Below are 18,385 nucleotides of genomic sequence, written 5' to 3' on the forward strand. Positions count from 1 at the left end.
AATTCCATTTGTAAGCAGTATTTTAGAATAGTTTATACACAATATTGATAAATGAGGCCCCTGTACTCCAGAGAAGTGACATGATATATCCCCAGTTGATATTGGCTGCTAAAATGAACAACTTTCAGCTCCAAATGCAGATGTAAAACGCAGATTATTTTGTTTTTCATGTGCGTGAGGGTCGCAGGTTCTGTACGACTCCTTTTTGAGGGTTGCAGGTCAAAATGTTTGAAAACCACTGGAATACATGACACTGGCAACAAATGGAGTTGGGTTGGATATAGTCATGGTAGACCACATTATTTCTTAAATATCTTCTATTTTGACTGGAATTGTTTTGGTCGTTGTTAATAAGTGTAAAATGTATTAAAGTTCAAAATAGTTTAGCAAAATACTTTACTCATCAGTGTGCTGCTTTCCCCTCGTTTTGTAATAATTGCTTAAAGAATCTGTGTCCCCTGGTGCAGGGAAATCTTTTTTGGGGGGCTCTTTTTGTTGTTGTTGACCACATGCCCATCAAAATGTCTGTGCCTCTGCTCTACTGCTCTTCGCTGCTATGCATGCAGTGGTTTATTATCAAGGTAAAAAAATACATCATGCGTTCCTGTACCTCAGAGCTCCCCAGTTCTCCCCCTTCGCGCTCTCAGTTTTTGTTACAGCAACTCCCGATTTACAAAATGTATCAGTTAATGCAGGTAGTATAGACTCCAGCTAACCACCATATTCAATATCCACACAAGCCACTAGCCAGCCAGACATACACTCACCGGCCAGTTTATTTAGTAGACCCATATTGTACCGGGCTTGAATTCTTTGGGGCATTCTACACGGTGTCGGACACGTTCCACAGGGATTCCACCAATTTCTATGAGTGAGGTACAGTAGACAGTCATTTTGCTGAGCTTTCTTTTAAAGATACTTAGATTGGGAATGATTGGTATAGGACTACACATATGTAAAATGTGTGCACCATGACTGTAAGTCGCTTTGGATAAATGCATATATTATTATTTAATTAGCAGGTTGTCATTTATTGTCATGCGTCTCTGCAGAGTTCATGGTCGCTAGCTGGCACAGCCACAAAGTCATCAAATCTGACTTTAAACCTAACCCTAACCTTAACTACACTGCTAACCCTAATGCCTAACCTTAAATTAAGATCAAAAAGAAAATCTTTGTTTTCATACATTTTTACTATATAGACAATCTAGACTTTGCAGCTGGCCCATCTAGTGGAAATTGCTCAGTTCTGCCTCCAGGGCAAGATTCATGATGACAAACGTCTATAATATAAATAATACAATATGCAACCTGCATATATTTAATTAAGTATCTCTTTGCTTTCTTTGTCTTAGTTTGAGGAAGATACATGCAATCAATGTACAATGTGGCTGTTCTGAGTGTGAAGGAAGGAGAGAGACAGTGTACAGGAGAGAGAGAAGGACAGAGTAAGATACAAATATTCAAATTTATTCCACTAATTATTCTAGTGTATTGAATGTGGGGGCTTTTCTGCTTAATGTTCTGTCTGAAAACTGAAGGTAGCAGAATGTTGGACATGATGATAATAACTGTCATCATCCTCACGACAGCCTTATCATGAACTGAATCTCACTGTGATACTAATGGGCTTCGCTCTGAGAGGCATTTTCTAAAGTGTGTAATGTTTTTGGGAAATGTAATTACCGACAACTCACTGGGAGTTTAGAGCTTGATTGCGCTCCGGTGACAACAAAATGGAATTATTTGTGTCTGTGTTATTCATGGCAGACAGCAAAAGGACGTGACTGCAGTGGCAGACAGTCACAATATCAGATCTTGTTTATAAAGAGTTTGACCTCTGTGGTCAGGGGTCAGGGGGATGGGGTAAAGTGCCCTGTACCCGTCAAAGAGTTAGAAAATCATAATATTCCCAGAGGACAGAAGATGTTTTGAACAGATGTTTTTCGTCTGAAAACTTGGCACACATGGGATGTTTCCATCGCAAAACCAGTAAAAGTTTAGCCTTTTGCTGTTTTGGTAACACTTTATTTTTAAGGGTCCGTAATAAATAATTTACAAGGCATTTAGAAAGTATTTACCATGTATTAATCATTACTCCCACATGTATAAACCATTTACTAATCATTACTAAAGCATCTTTTCAGCCCTTAATCTAAAGTGAGCGCTATTTACGTTTTTTAAATACTTTATACATGTTTTGAGTTACCAGTGTAATTTCTCTCACAAAGATGTGTATGAAATTGCTTGACATTCCAGCAGTACCTGGTACAATAATAAGCACACAACACAGGATATTTAAGGAAATATGTATACATTTGTGAAAAACTAGCTTACTAACTGTTAAACATGTGGGAGTAATGAATAATAAAGGGTGAGCAAACTGTAAATGCCTTATAAATGGTTTATAAATGCCTTATACATGGTTTATAAATGCCTTATAAATGTTTTTTATGGACCCTTAAAATAAAGGGTTACCGCTGTTTTTGAGTCAAAGGTCAGAGTACAGTAAAATCCATGGTTGACCCTAACTTTGAAGGTGATGTAGAGTATTTGTTCGTAGATTTTGTTTGCTGAAGACTGTTTTTACTTCCATTTATTAAAATATGCACAATAGTTAGCATATTGGGTATTGGATGTATTTATCCTGAGACCAATTGTTTGCCCTGTGGGAGTTTGCCTTGGAGACTATATCCAAACTTCGATGATTCAAAGGAAAAATGCCATTACAACCTTTTCCAAGAAAGAGCTACTCTGGGATTTATGGGATGTATTAGTGTACGGTATGCTGAGCTCTTGTCCAGACACCCAGAGTCAAAGGTGAACAATGACAGACCCTCAGCTGACAAGGACTCTCCAGATAGTCTGCCTATAAAGTAACATGACGTCTTCTTCTGTGGTCAGTTTGCAGTTTGGAGATTGCAGCGTCTGAACCATGTTCTCCACGGCCACTTCATACAAGAACCAGCATTACTCGGAGCTGAAGAAGGAATGTCTGGAGGACAAGAAACTGTTTGAGGATCCAGAGTTTCCAGTTACCAACGCATCCCTGTTTTACAGGAAACCACCTCCTGGTATCGTGGAGTGGAAGAGACCAAGGGTGAGTGACTGAGGCGACTAAACAGAGCACTTGACTCATTCTAAACTTTTCAATTTGATTTTTGATTCACCTGAGCAGTCACCTGAGCAGTCACCTGAGCAGTCACCTGTGAGCAGATTTGACCAAGAGAAAAATAAACCTGTGCTTTATTATTTTATATATATAATACCAAAAGCAGAGTCTGCATGCACTGTCTGCATGCAAAAACACCAAACAGGAAATAGAATGTCACAATTTGTATTGCTCATGTTTTTCCTCATAGTTTTGGGGGAAATGTTATTGCTTAAAACACCAATTTATAGGTTGATGTTTGATGTTAGTCAAATGGAAGCTTATCAGAGTGCTATAGACTGCTGTCTGGGACCAGATCATGACCTTCCTCTGGTGCAATATTGAAACCAATGTCATGTTTATGATTGAACTTTCATACGTTCTGGCTTTGACAAGACTTTTACAAGACCTCTGGCATTGATGTACAAACAGTATGCCTGTGTTATATTTAGCCATATAAAGGTATTGTGGAAGGTGTTGTTTGCTCATACAACATTTTGTGATGGAGTACTTCAAAGGTCAATTCCTTTTGAGTGGTTGTCTCTGGAGGATTGTGTTAAATGTTAAAGGTTGTCCATAAGGAACAACAACGCTGGCCTTGGCGATGTATGTCATGGGGAATGTCATCCACAATGGTCATGGTGGTGACAGACAACAAACTGTGGTGTGAAATTGGGGTGAGGGTGTTACTGGGAATGGTCTCGAAGTGTGTACTTTACGTAGTGTGTGAGATATATAGTATATGACAGAACATGTTTCAATACTGTCAGAGAAAAAAATAATCTATGGTTGTATCACTGCCATTCTGTTCGGTGGTGGGATACAGAGTTATAGTATTCCTGTTTCATTAATGTATTCCCTTATCTGTGCTTTATATGGCACGTTGCTCAAGTGACAAGAAGAGAAATTACAATTTCTTATTTCTCACAAAAGTACAACACCTCAAGAGAGTTCCAACTCATTTTAAAACAAAACATGTTCAAAGCCAGAACTATTTGGTAAAAATATTGTTACAAGCATAATCACTGAGCACATTCTAAGAAGCATTTGCACTTTTCAAATCCTCTCGTTGGTACAGGAAATCAGCGACGAGCCTCATCTGTTTGTGGAGGGCATCAGCTCCCATGACCTGAACCAGGGCCGTCTGGGTAACTGCTGGTTTGTGGCGGCGTGCTCCTGCTTGGCACTGAAACCAGACCTCTGGCAGAAGGTGAGTTTGATTCTCTCCTGTCTGGTCACAGTCTGAGATGAGCGCTGCAAGAGAAGACTGTATGTGTATTTCCATGTGTATTAGTTTCCTTTAGTCCCCGTATGGTATATACATGGTGCTGTTTGGGAAGGAACATATACATTATGTATGTGAAGTATGTGGATAGGTATCTATGTCATTTCAAACTGTTGATACCTGACTCAGTTTAATTAACATAGTTGATGTGAGGAATTCACCTGAGGGGCTTTTTACTGTCATTGAATGGAAAACAGTGTCATGTTTCCTTCTTAAATTACCCTACTATCCCTCAGCAACATTAATATTTTCCTTATATTCAAATGAACCTGGCTAGGAAAATAAGCACTCGCCAATATTCCCACCCAAGTTGAAAACTATGAACATTTTACTAGACGTGTGGTTCACTGTGAAGCCCTGTGTGTTGACAGGTCATCCCTGACTGGAAGGAGCAGGAGTGGGACTCTAAGCACCCGGAGAACTACGCTGGCATCTTCCACTTCCAGTTCTGGGTGTTTGGGGAGTGGGTGGATGTGGTGGTGGATGACCGCCTGCCCACCATCAACAGAGAGCTCATCTACTGCCACTCCAAACTCAACAATGAGTTCTGGAGTGCCCTGCTTGAAAAAGCCTATGCCAAGTCAGTATACTCTAAACATTACTCAACCCTCCTTTCAACTCCCATGTTTTGCCCTCTGACCTCTCTGTATCCTCTTCTGTCTCTCCTCTCTCTCCTCTTGTCTCCAGGCTCTCTGGCTGCTATGAGTCGCTGGACAGGGGCAACACTGGTGATGCGGTTGTTGATTTCAGTGGAGCCGTGACAGAAGCCATTAACCTGGAGGCTGAAGTTTTCCACAAAGACCAGGAGAAAATAGACAACCTGTTTGAGGACTTGCTCAAAGTCTACGACAGGGGTGGAATCATCAGCTGCTCCATCAAGGTCTGTCTTCTCAATTGATCGTGTTCAATTGGTCAGCACACTGTATATAGTCACAGGTAACTGTCACAGGGACAGAACACACTGGGCAAACACTGATTAAATCAATGTTGTTTCAACGTATTGTGATGTGGGAATCAACGTGGAAAATACATTGGATTTGAAAAAAGTCATCAACCAGTACAGTTTCTCATTTCAACCAGAAGTTGTAAACATTGAAATTATGGTAAATCTTCAACTTAAATACATTGACTTTAAACTGAAAAAGTGTATTATTAATATTGTGAATTTGGCATTTTATTTATAGGGCTAATGGTAACTACCTCTAAACTTCCAAAGCTCCAATCAACCATGGATGAATGAGTGTATACAGTGCCTTGCAAAATTATTCATCCCACTTGGTGTTTTTCCTATTTTGTTAAAAAAAAGCCCACCTGTGTGCAATCTAAGTGTCACATGATCTGTCACACGATCTCAGTATACTGTATATACACCTGTTCTGAAAGGCCCCAGAATCTGCAACACCACTAAGCAAGGGGCACCACCAAGCAAGCGGCATTATGAAGACCAAGGAGCTCTCAAACAGGTAATGGACAAAGTTGTGGAGAACTACAGATCACGGAGCACCATTAAATCCATTATAAAAAAAATTGAAAGAATATGGCACTACAACAAACCTGCCAAAAGAGGGCCGTCCACCAAAACTCACGGACCAGGCAAGGAGGACATTAATCAGAGAGGCAAAAAAGAGACCAAAGATAACCCTGAAGGAGCTGCAAAGCTCCACTGCGGAGATTTGAGTATCTGTCCATAGGACCACTTTAAGTCGTAATTTCAATGTTTACAAGCCTGGTTGAAATTAGATAAAAAAACGTACTGGTTGATGACTTTTTTAAAATCCAATTTATTTTTCACATTGATTCCATGTCACAATATGTTGACAAATTATGCTGAAACAACATTTATTCAACCAGTGTGTGCCCAGTGGGAAGTGACTGACTAATGGGTTTGTCACTCTCTTAGGCGTCTCCTTCTGAAATCGAGGCTTGGATGGCGTGCGGGCTAGTGAAGGGCCATGCCTACTCAGTGACTGCAGTGAAGAAGGTACGGTTGGGCCACGGTCTGATGGCCTACTTCCAGAACAAGACCATCCCCCTGATCCGCATGAGAAACCCCTGGGGAAAGACCGAGTGGAACGGAGCCTGGAGTGACAGGTGTGGAGGACATGGAGCCTTTATCCTCCCCGCTCACGTGCAGTTCAACCTCTCCACACTTCAGTGCCCATGTGAACACATCAACTCATTATTTCATTCTCCCTTTTTCCTGTTGTCTCTCCCTCTCCTCACTTCAGCTCAGCAGAATGGGAAAGGGTTGGCAGCATGGAGAGGGATAAGCTTGGCATCACAGTAGAAAACGATGGGGAGTTCTGGTGAGTGTAAACAAAACAATTAAAGACTATTATCTCTTCTGTTCAGCGCATGAGATAGTGATTAATCTACCGTAAAATTTCAATTAATAGCCCGGGAGTTTATTTGCTTAAATCAACACAACAGGCACTTTTTAGAGGCAGGCTTCTATTTGAGCCAGGCGTCTATTTCCTTAAATCACACAGCTTTTTCTCATTTGCCATAGTTAATTGTGTAATACCAGCATTCACTTCCAGCATTTTATAAAAATTCTTAATTTCCTGCACTAATGTGTTGTCATTTATACACTGTATCACGTTTTTTTGTCTCAGTATGCCTCTATTTCTTTAAAAAAATATATATTTTCCTTAATAATAATTCTCCTCTGACTGTGATTTTTCGTCAGTTTTTACTTTTGTCACTAGAGGGCGATTGGCCGATTTCAAGGGGTCTGTACTCCCAAAGTTGTTGACTGTTTTTGTGCATGTTTTTGTATGGCTTATTTGATCAAACAGAAGTAATCAAATCAAATTTTATTGGTCACATACACATGGTTAGCAGATGTTAATGCGAGCGTAGTGAAATGCTTGTGCTTCTAGTTCCGACTGTGCAGTAATATCTAACAAGTAATCAACAATTTCACAACAACTACCTTTTACACGCAAGTGTAAAGGAATGAATAAGAATATGTACATATAAATATATGGATGAGCAATGGCCGAACGGCATAGGCAAGATGCAGTAGATGGTATAGAGTACAGTATATACATATGAGATTGTAGGGTAATGTAGGGTATGTAAACATTATATAAAGTGGCATTGTTTAAAGTGACTAGTGATACATTTATGACATGCAATTTTTTATTATTAAAGTGGCTAGAGATTTGAGTCAGTATGTTGGCAGCAGCCACTCAATGTTAGTGATGGCTGTTTAACAGTCTGATGGCCTTGAGATAGAAGCTGTTTTTCAGTCTCTCGGTCCTAGCTTTGATGCACCTGTACTGACCTCGCCTTCTGGATGATAGCGGGGTGAACAGGCAGTGGCTCGGGTGGTTGTTGTCCTTGATGATCTTTTTGGCCTTCCTGTGACATTGGGTGTTGTAGGTGTCCTGGAGGGCAGGTAGTTTACCTCCGGTGATGCGTTGTGCAGACCTCACTACCCTCTGGAGAGCCTTACGGTTGTGGACGGAGCAGTTGCCATACCAGGTGGTGATACAGCCCGACAGGATGCTCTCGATTGTGCATCTGTAAAAGTTTGTGAGTGTTTTTGGTGACAAGCCACATTTCTTCAGCCTCCTGAGGTTGAAGAGGCGCTGTTGCGCCTTCTTCACCACGCTGTCTGTGTGGGTGGACCATTTCAGTTTGTCTGTGATGTGTACGTCGAGGAACTTAAAACTTTCCCCCTTCACTATTGTCCCGTCGATGTGGATAGGGGAGTACTACCTCTACTGTTTCCTGAAGTCCACGATCATCTCCTTTGTTTTGTTGACGTTGAGTGTGAGGTTATTTTCCTGACACCACAGTCCGAGGGCCATCACCTCCTCCCTGTAGGCCGTCTCGTCATTGTTGGCAATCAAGCCTACCACTGTAGTGTCAACTGCAAACTTGATGATTGAGTTGGAGGCTTGTATGGCCAAGCAGTCATGGGTGAACAGGGAGTACGGGAGAGGGTCGAGAACGCACCCTTGTGGGGCCCCAGTGTTGAGGATCAGCGGGGTGGAGATGTTGTTTCCTACCCTCACCACCTGGGGGTGTCCCGTCAGAAAGTCCAGGACCCAGTTCCACAGGGCGGGGTCGAGACCCAGGGTCTCAAGCTTATTGATGAGTTTGAAGGGTACTATGGCGTTAAATGCTGAGCTGTAGTCAATGAACAGCATTCTTACATAGGTATTCCTCTTGTCCAGATGGGTTAGGGCAGTGTGATTGCGATTGCGTCGTCTGTGTACCTATTGGGGCGGTAAGCAAATTGGAGTGGGTCTAGGGTGTCAGGTAGGGTGGAGGTGATATGATCCTTGACTAGTCTCTCAAAGCACTTCATGATGACGGAAGTGAGTGCTACGGGGCGATAGTCGTTTAGCTCAGTTACCTTAGCTTTCTTGGGAACACGAACAATGGTGGCCCTCTTGAAGCATGTGGGAACAGCAGACTGGGATAGGGATTGATTGAATATGTCCGTAAACACACCAGCCAGCTGGTCTGCGCATGCTCTGAGGACGCGGCTAGGGATGTCGTCTTGGCCGGCAGCCTTCCGAGGGTTAACACATTTAAACGTTTTACTCACGTTGGCTGCGGTGAAGGAGAGCCCGCAGGTTTTGGTAGCGGGCCGTGTCGGTGGCGCTGTATTGTCCTCAAAGCGAGCAAAGAAGTTATTTAGTTTGTCTGGGAGCAAGACATCGGGGTCCACGATGGGGCTGTTTTTTTTTATTGACTGTAGACCCTGCCACATACCTCTCGTGTCTGAGCCATTGAATTGTGACTCTACTTTGTCTCTATACTGACACTTAGCTTGTTTGATTGCCTTGCGGAGGAATAGCTACACTGTTTGTAATGCTTAGGTTGTTACGAGTGTGCTAATATAAGTAGGACACGTGACATCCAGACAACTTTGAGAAAAAACACTTTATATTGGAGTTGTGCCTGATGTTCACGAGCCACTGTCGAGTCCCCAATAACCAGATGTTACAGTTTTCAGGAGAAATGGAAAAAGAGCCTGTGACACGATTTCCACTTTGGAACGTTAACAAGGCGACACTCCATCTTAACTCCTCCACAGTTACTGGATTGGTTGAACAGTGCAGAACAGAACTTCCCTCAACTATTTTTTCTTCTACTTGTCAAGACCAGTATGTAGGAGATCTGGTTTCAGGTGTTACTTTTATGCTTTCTACGTTAGATTAGTTGTTCACATACATATCTGCCCTCTCATTGGCCAGAATGGTCCCACCTGATCTTGACTCTTCCTGACTGCCTACCATTTTTGAAGACACTTATTTTCATTGTTACCAGTATCTGGTCAATATAATTGATCATCTGTGTAAAAACAGATTTCCATAATTATTTCAATTCATTCCTGAATTATTTATTGTAACAAATAAAACATTAAACCTAAAAAAAATCATGATATTTCATGGAAACCTAGTAAACAATTAATTTATACCCAGTGTTTATTTGAAAGCGGTGTAAATTTGCTGAAATGTGTGCTGTTGCCCAGCTATCAAAAGGGACTGCGTTTGATTGAAGTTTTATAGTATCTACCAGTCTTAATTTGTGTCTCTCTCTGTGTGTTATCTCCATAGGATGGCGTTTCCAGACTGGTGTAAGTACTTCACGGATGCAGACGTGTGTCATCTCATCAACACCTCTCTGCTCACCATCCACAAGACATGGCACGAAGTGGTGCATTTCGGGAGTTGGACCAAGCATTCAGAGCCTCTGCACAACCGCTGTGGCGGCTGCATGAACTACAAACAGACCTTCCTACAGAACCCCCAGTACCTGTTTGACATGACCAAGGAGGTGGACGAGGTTCTGATCTCCCTACAGCAGAGAGACATGAAGATCCACAGACGTATCGGCCAAGGAGAGAACCTCACCCTTGGCTTCACCGTCTTCAAGGTAGTTCATGTTAACACCCTCTTAGATTGACTGCAGTGGGACTGGGGTGAGAGACTGGGTCAGTGAGGGTTTGTCCAAAGGACAGGGTGCATGTCTGGAGCGTGGGGCGTTGGTCCAACTGCAGTTTATTTTAGGGGAGAAGTTCTCTGTGCTACATGTTTGGCTTCCCTATCCGTACAAGAATTTGGCTAAATCAATGGAATTTCCCTTTTCTCTCTTCATCCGTTGAACAAACAGCAAATCAGCCAGTGGGTGTTTACAATAATGGGTAGACATTACCTATAATGGCCACATTGGCCAGTTCATGTCTGGGACAAGAACTTCCAATGAGACCTGTAATCATGAAACGATTTGGTAACACTTCATTTTAAGGGGTTCTTATTACAGTGTAAATACATGCAGTTAATTGTAACTTGATTGAGTTTACTAAAACAGATAAGATATGGTCAACCTCACTGACTGGGGTCTACCATATGGGTGTCCTCCCAGATTATAATAAACAAAGTACTTATAATTACTGTGTGCAGTACCCATTATGACAACCTGATACTCTTTGCCATCCAAGTGAGAGGCTAAACCCACAAGTACACCACAGGGTACATGTAATACATGCATAAGTACAACGTAATTACTCAGGATTTAGCTACTTCAAATGAAGCGTATCTTGTAATTAATGTGTGAGAGCATTCGGAAAGTATTCAGACCTTTTTCCACATTTTGTTACATTACAACTTTATTCTAAAATTGATGAAATACATGTTTTCCCTCATCAAGCTACACAAAATACCCCATAATGACAAAGCGAAAACAGGTTTTTAAAAACTTTTGCAAATTTATACAAAAAAAAACAGGAATACCCTATTTACATAAGTATTCATACCCTTTGCTCTGAGACTCACTATTGAGCTCAGGTGCATCCTGTTTCCATTGATCATCCTTGATGTTTCTACAACTTGATTGGAGTCCACCTGTGGTAAATTCAAGTGATTGGACATGATTTGGAAAGGCACTTATCTGTCTATATAAGGTCCCACAGTTGAGAGTGCATGTCAGCGCAAAAATCAAGCCATGAGGTGGAAGGAATTGTCCGTAGAGCTCCGAGACAGGATTATGTCGAGGCACAGAAGTGGGGAAGGGTACCAAAACATTTCTGCAGCATTGAAGGTCCCCAAGAACACAGTGGCCTCCATCATTCTTAAATGGAAGAAGTTTGGAACCACCAAGACTCTTCCTAGACCTGGCCGCCCGGCCAAACTGAGCAATCTTGGGAGGTGACCAAGAACCCGATGGTCGCTCTGACAGAGTTCCAGAGTTCCTTTGTGGAGATGGGAGAGCCTTTCAGAAGGACAACCGTCTCTGCAGCACTCCACCAATCAGGCCTTTATGGTAGAGTGGCCAGACGTAAGCCACTCCTAAGTAAAATGCACATGACAGCACACTTGAAGTTTGCCAAATGGCACCTAAAGGACTTTCAAACCATGAGCAACAAGGTTCTCTGGTCTGATGAAACCAAGATTGAACTATTTGGTCTGAATGTCTGTAAGAAACCTGGCACCATCCCTATGCTGAGGTATGTTGGTGGCAGCATCACACTGGTGGGGGATGTTTTTCAGCGTCAGGGACTGGGAGACTAGTCAGGATCGAGGGAAAGATGAACGGAGCAAAGTACAGAGAGGCCTCAGACTGGGGCGAATGTTCACCTTCCAACAGGACAACGACCCTAAGCACACAGACAAGACAACGCAGGAGTGGCTTTGGGACAAGTTCTCTGAATGTCCTTGAGTGGCCCAGCCAGATACCGGACCTGAATCCAATCTGGGGAGACATGAAAAGAGCTGTGCTGCGACGCTCCCCATCCAACCTGACAGAGGTTGAGAGGATCTGCAGAGAAGAATGGGAGAAACTCCCCAAATACAGGTGTGCTAAGCTTGTAGCGTCATACCCAAGAAGACTCAAGGATGTAATCACTGACAAAGATGCTTCAACAAAGTACTGAGTAATGGGTCTGAATACTTATGTAAATGTGATATTAAGTTTTTTCATTTTTATAAATTTGCTAAAATTTGCCAAATGGCAAAATTTATAAAAACCTGGTTTTGCTTTGTCATTATAGGGTATTGTGTGTACATTGATAACGGGAAAATATAATTGAATCAATTTTCGAATAACGCTTTAACGTAACAAAATGTTGAAAAAGTCAAGGGGTCTGAATACTTTCCGAATGCACTGTATAGAGTACATGATCAATCCTGACAATCTGGCACTCATTTTAAGGCTTCTGAAAGAAGCGTACATGTACATGCAGAGAAGCGTACATACAGAGTACATGTAATATCTGCATAAGTATAATGTAATTACTAGGTGTTACACTTTTTAAACTAATTAAATCCTGTGTAACACCTAGTAATTACATTGTACTTATGCAGATATTACATGTACTCTGTGGTGTACATCCCACTTGGATGGTTCTTCCAGAAGCCTTAAAATGAGGGCCAGAATGTCAGGATGGCTAACATACTATATACGTACACATGAATTACAAGTAAGTACCCCTCAAGATACACTTTTTTTTAACTCGCTAAATCGTGTGGATGTTGAAGGGTACTTACTTGTAATTAATGTACACCACAGAGGACTTGTAATATCTGCATTAATACATTGTGATTATTAGGTGTTACACTTAATTTTAACTAGCTAAATCCTGTGTAACTTGAGGGGTACTTGTAATCATTGTGTACCTACAAAGTATGTTACCCATCCTGACAATCTAATCGTCAACTTCTGAAAGCACCATCCAAATGAGAAAATTAACACAGTAATACACCACAGAGTACATATCTGTAATATCTGCATAAGCAGGTTTTAGAAGTAGGGGGGACATAATATATGTATTTTTTTTATTATCCAGTTGGATAAACACTCCAAACAGCCTACCCGACCACTGTTGGGTAGGCTGCACGGTCCTAAAGCACACTGTTGCCTCGTTTTGAGTCACATACCAATGATACAACTGGGAGGGGGGGGGGTAAAAATACAATTTCAGAATGTGGGGGGGGCGTGTCCCCCGTCCCTAGTGAAAGTTGCGCCCCTGTTCATAAGTACAAGGTTGGCCTAGTTGTTACACACGATTTTGCTATTTAAAGTGAAGTGTAACTTTATATAGAAATTGCTCATAGGTAACTATAATTACTCATTACTCATTATCAAGTAAAATACTTACAAACAAAAGATGAGCTTTTACTTTAGTCAACTTTACTGCAACAGAATAATAAGGATTTTTATTGTTAGATTAATACTTTTATTAATTAGATTAAACAAAGCTATAGGCCTACTCAATAAAACATAAAAATAACTATTCTAGTGGTGATTAAAATCTGAAGCTTATATAATATGGTGAGTAGCCTAGATAGCTAGCTATTTTAACATTACAAGTAACAATAGAAATCGACAACTCCGTCTGACTGTCTTTATCTGTTTCTTTCTTGTAAAGCCTTTCCCATCCTGGAGTCTGATACCTTGTAGCAATCTGTGGTAGAGAAGAAGAATGTATGACTTAGCATAGACGCTCTACATTATCCCTAATTATCATCATCATTTCTATAGTTTAGGCATATATAGTATACAATGCCTTCAGAAATTATTCACACCCCTTGACTTTTTCCAAATTTTGTTGTGTTACAGCCTGAATTTAAAATGGATTACATTGTTTTTTTTGTCACTGGTCTACACACAATACCCCATAATGTCAAAGTGTAATTATGTTTTTTCAACATTTTTACAAATTAATTACAAAAGTGAAAAGCTTAAATGTCTTGAGTCAATAAGTATTCAACCCAAGCTTAAATCAGTTCAGGGGGAAAATGTTGCTTACAAGTCACATAATAAGTTGTATAGACTCACTCTGTGTGAAATAATAGTGTTTAATATGATTTTTTTATGATTACCTTGTCTCTGTACCCCACACATACAATTGTCTGTAAGGTCCCTCAGTCGAGCAGTGAATTTCAAACACAGATTTTCCAATGCTTTACAAAGGGCACCTATTGGTAGATGGGTAGAAAATTTAAAGCAGACATTGAATGTCCCTTTGAGCATGGCGAGGTTATAAATTACACTTTGGATAGTCTCCAATACACCCAGTCGCTACAAAGATACAGGTGTCCTTCCTAACTCAGTTGCCGGAGAGGAAGGAAACCACTCAGGGATTTCACTAGCAGGCCAACCGTGACTTTAAAACAGTTACAGAGTTTAATGGCTGTGATAGGAGAAAACTGAGGATGGATCAATAATATTGTAGTTACTCCACAATACTAACCTAATTGACAGAGGGAAAAGAAGGAAGCTTGTACAGAATGAAACGTAAAAAACATGCATTCTGTTAGCAACAAGGAACTAAAGTAATACTGCAGAAAATGTGGCAAAGCAATTCACTTTTTTTCCTGAATACAAAGTGTTATGTTTGGGACAAATCCAATAAAACACATTTTCAAGCATAGTAGTGTCTGCATCATGTTATGAGTAGGCTTGTATTCGTTAAGGACTGGGAGTTTTTCAAGATAAAAAAGAAACAGAATGGAGCTAAGCACAGGCAAAATCCTAGAAGAAAACCTGGTTCAGTCTGCTTTCCACCAGACTCTGGAAGATAAATTCACCTTTCAGCAGGAAAATAACCTAAAACACAAGGCAAAATCTACACGAGTTACTTACCAAGAAGACAGTGAATATTCCTCAGTGGCGGAGTTACAGTTTTGACTTAAATCTACTTGAAAATCTATGGCAAGACATGAAAATGGTTGTCTAGCAATGATCAACAATCATTAATTCAGGTGTGGAAAGCCCAGCTAATGTTAACTATCTAGTTAGCTAGCGAGTAGTGATCATAGCATATTTGCCAGCTTTAGGTAGTTAGCTAGCTAGTTAGTCAAGAATAGACAATTAGGTGGTGTGCTAGCTAATCCCCCCAAAATGTACAGATTGCATGGAAAGTATATTCTGTACATGGTAAATATACTGAACAACAATATAAATGCAACATGCAATAATAAAAAATATTTGACTGAGTTACAGTTCATATTAGGAAATCAGTCAATTGAAATAAATTCATGAGGCCCTAATCTATGGATTTCACATGACTGGGAATACAGAAATGCATCTGTTGGTCACTGATGCAGTACCATTAAAAAAAGTAGAAGCGTGGATCATTAAACCAGTCAGTATCTGGTGTGACCACCATTTGCTTCATGCAGCGCGACATGGCCTGTGGAATGTTGTCCCACTCCTCTTCAATGGCTGTGTGAAGTTGCTGGATATTGGCCGGAACTGGAACAGCCTGTCGTACACATCGATCCAGAGCATCCCAAACATGCTCAATGGGTGACATTTCTGGTGAGCATGCAGGCCTTGGAAGAACTTGGACATTTTCAGCTTCCAGGAATTGTGTAAAGATCCTTGCGACATGGGGCTGTGCATTATCATGCTGAAACATGAGGTGATGGCGGCAGATGAACTGCACGAGAATGGGCCTCGGGATCTTGTGCATTCAAATTGCCATCGATAAAATGCAATTGTGTTCGTTGTCCGTAGCTTATGCCAGCCCATACAATAACCCCACCGTCACCATTGGCACTATGTTCACAATTTTGACATGATGCTAAAAATGGCAAATACTCACCTTTGATGGTCACTGGTAAGCTGGATAAGTGTGTTCTTGACCCATTGTCAAATGCACAATTAAATGATTTAACAATTTAAAGTATTAAATTGCATTCGTTGTTACAAGCATTCGTTGTTACACCCCTGTAATCACAGACTGCAATTACCACCAGATACATGTTGTTACTACAGTGCAACTATGAATTATTATAATTAACTACAATACTTGTTACAGTGTAATTACATATGTAAGCACACTGTAGGGACCCCTTAATTAAAATGAAGTGTTAGCAATGATTTAGAGTTTCAATCTGTTCAAGCTGAAATAACAAACATTGGCGAACAGTCATGGTGAGAAATGATTTCTTCTGATTTAAGGTGGAACTGAACAGAAAGTACCGCATGCATAACATCATCACCCAGATGAACGTGCAAACGTCGAAGTACATCAACGCCCGCACGGTGTTCGCGAGGGTCACGCTCCCCAAGGGTCGCTACATCATCATCCCCTCCACCTTAAAACCGGAGATTCTGGGAGAGTTCATGCTGCGGGTTTACACTGATGTAGACTCAGGATGCAGGTACTGGAACTAGACCTGTGGCAAAGCTAAGAGCCCTATTTAGATGTAATAACACACTTTAGTATGATGTCGATGCAGTTTTTAGCATTACTTTTTGTCTCTCAGAGAGCTAACAGAACACAAACCCAGGATGAGGTGTTGGAGTGCATTCACTGGCTACCCCCATGCTGTGTCCCAGATCTACATCCACGGAGCAGAGGGGCTGGAGAACCAGGACAGCACAGGGGGTTAGGGAACGCTCCACAACCTCTAATGAATACTATACATTACAGGGAAACATAAGTCAGAAATAGACACTATGAGAGTATACTCGGCATGACCTCTAATGAATACTATACAGTCGTGGCCAAACGTTTTGAGAATGACACAAATATTAATTTTCACAAAGTCTGCTGCCTCAGTTTGTATGATGGCAATTTGCATATACTCCAGAATGTTATGAAGAGTGATCAGATGAATTGCAATTAATTGCAAAGTCCCTCTTTGCCATGCAAATGAACTGAATCCCCAAAAAACATTTCCACTGCATTTCAGCCCTGCCACAAAAGGACCAGCTGACATGTCAGTGATTCTATCGTTAACACAGGTGTGAGTGTTGACAAGGACAAGGCTGGAGATCACTCTGTCATGCTGATTGAGTTCGAATAACAGAATGGAAGCTTCAAAAGGAGGGTGGTGCTTGGAATCATTGTTCTTCCTCTGTCAATCATGGTTACCTGCAAGGAAACACATGCCGTTATCATTGCTTTGCACAAAAAGGGCTTCACAGGCAAGGATATTGCTGCCAGTAAGATTGCACCTAAATCAACCATTTATCGGATCATCAAGAACTTCAAAGAGAGCGGTTCAATTGTTGTGAAGAAGGCTTCAGGCCGCCCAAGAAATTCCAGCAAGCGCCAGGACCGTCTCCTAAAGTTGATTCAGCTGCGGGATTGGGGCACCACCAGTACAGAGCTTTCTCAGGAATGGCAGCAGGCAGGTGTGAGTCCATCTGTACGCACAGTGAGGCAAATACTTTTGGGGGATGGCCTGGTGTCAAGAAGGGCAGCAAAGAAGCCTTTTCTCTCCAGGAAAAACATCAGGAACAGACTGATATTCTGCAAAAGGTACAGGGATTGGACTGCTGAGGAAGGGGGTAAGGTCATTTTCTCTGATGAATCCCCTTTCCGATTGTTTGGGGCATCCGGAAAAAAGCTTGTCCGGAGAAGACAAGGTGAGCGCTACCATCAGTCCTGTGTCATGCCAACAGTAAAGCATCCTGAGACCATTCATGTGTGCGGTTGCTTCTCAGCCAAGGGAATAGGCTCACTCACAATGTTTCCTGAGAACACGGCCATGAATAAAGAATGGTACCAACACATCCTCCGAGAGCAACTTCTCCCAACCATCCAGGAACAGTTTGGTGACGAACAATGCCTTTTCCAGCATGATAGAGCACCTTGCCATGAGGCAAAAGTGATAACTAAGTGGCTCGGGGAACAAAACATCAATATTTTGTGTCCATGGCCAGGAAACTCCCCAGACCTTAATCCCATTGAGAACTTGTGGTCAATCCTCAAGAGGTGGGTGGACAAACAAAAACACACAAATTCTGACAAACTCCAAACATTGATTATGCAAGAATGGACTGCCATCAGTCAGCATGGGGCCCAGAAGTTCATTCAGGATGGGGCCCAGACAGCATGCCAGGGTGGATTGCAGAGGTCTTGAAAAAGAAGGGTCAACACTGCAAATATTGACTCTTTGCATCAACTTCATGTAACTGTCAATAAAAGCCTTGGACACTTTTGAAATGCTTGTAATTATACTTCAGTATTC

General features: G+C 41.4%; 1 protein-coding gene across 1 annotated transcript in view; it reads left to right on the forward strand.

Moving 5' to 3' along the window:
* The window catches only part of LOC129868956 (calpain-5-like), a 43,264-nt gene that overhangs the window by 23,437 nt on the left and 1,442 nt on the right, over positions 1-18,385 (forward strand). Inside the window, exons 2-10 of the mRNA XM_055943334.1 lie at positions 2,905-3,100; positions 4,230-4,361; positions 4,808-5,016; positions 5,124-5,316; positions 6,337-6,527; positions 6,665-6,742; positions 10,016-10,334; positions 16,365-16,567; positions 16,673-16,794. Of these exons, the coding sequence (XP_055799309.1) occupies positions 2,936-3,100; positions 4,230-4,361; positions 4,808-5,016; positions 5,124-5,316; positions 6,337-6,527; positions 6,665-6,742; positions 10,016-10,334; positions 16,365-16,567; positions 16,673-16,794 (1,612 nt within the window). The 5' untranslated portion in view covers positions 2,905-2,935. The remainder of the gene's footprint in view (positions 1-2,904; positions 3,101-4,229; positions 4,362-4,807; positions 5,017-5,123; positions 5,317-6,336; positions 6,528-6,664; positions 6,743-10,015; positions 10,335-16,364; positions 16,568-16,672; positions 16,795-18,385) is intronic.

This window comes from Salvelinus fontinalis, chromosome 13 (genome assembly GCF_029448725.1).
Source record: "Salvelinus fontinalis isolate EN_2023a chromosome 13, ASM2944872v1, whole genome shotgun sequence".
NCBI classification, from domain to species: domain Eukaryota; kingdom Metazoa; phylum Chordata; class Actinopteri; order Salmoniformes; family Salmonidae; genus Salvelinus; species Salvelinus fontinalis.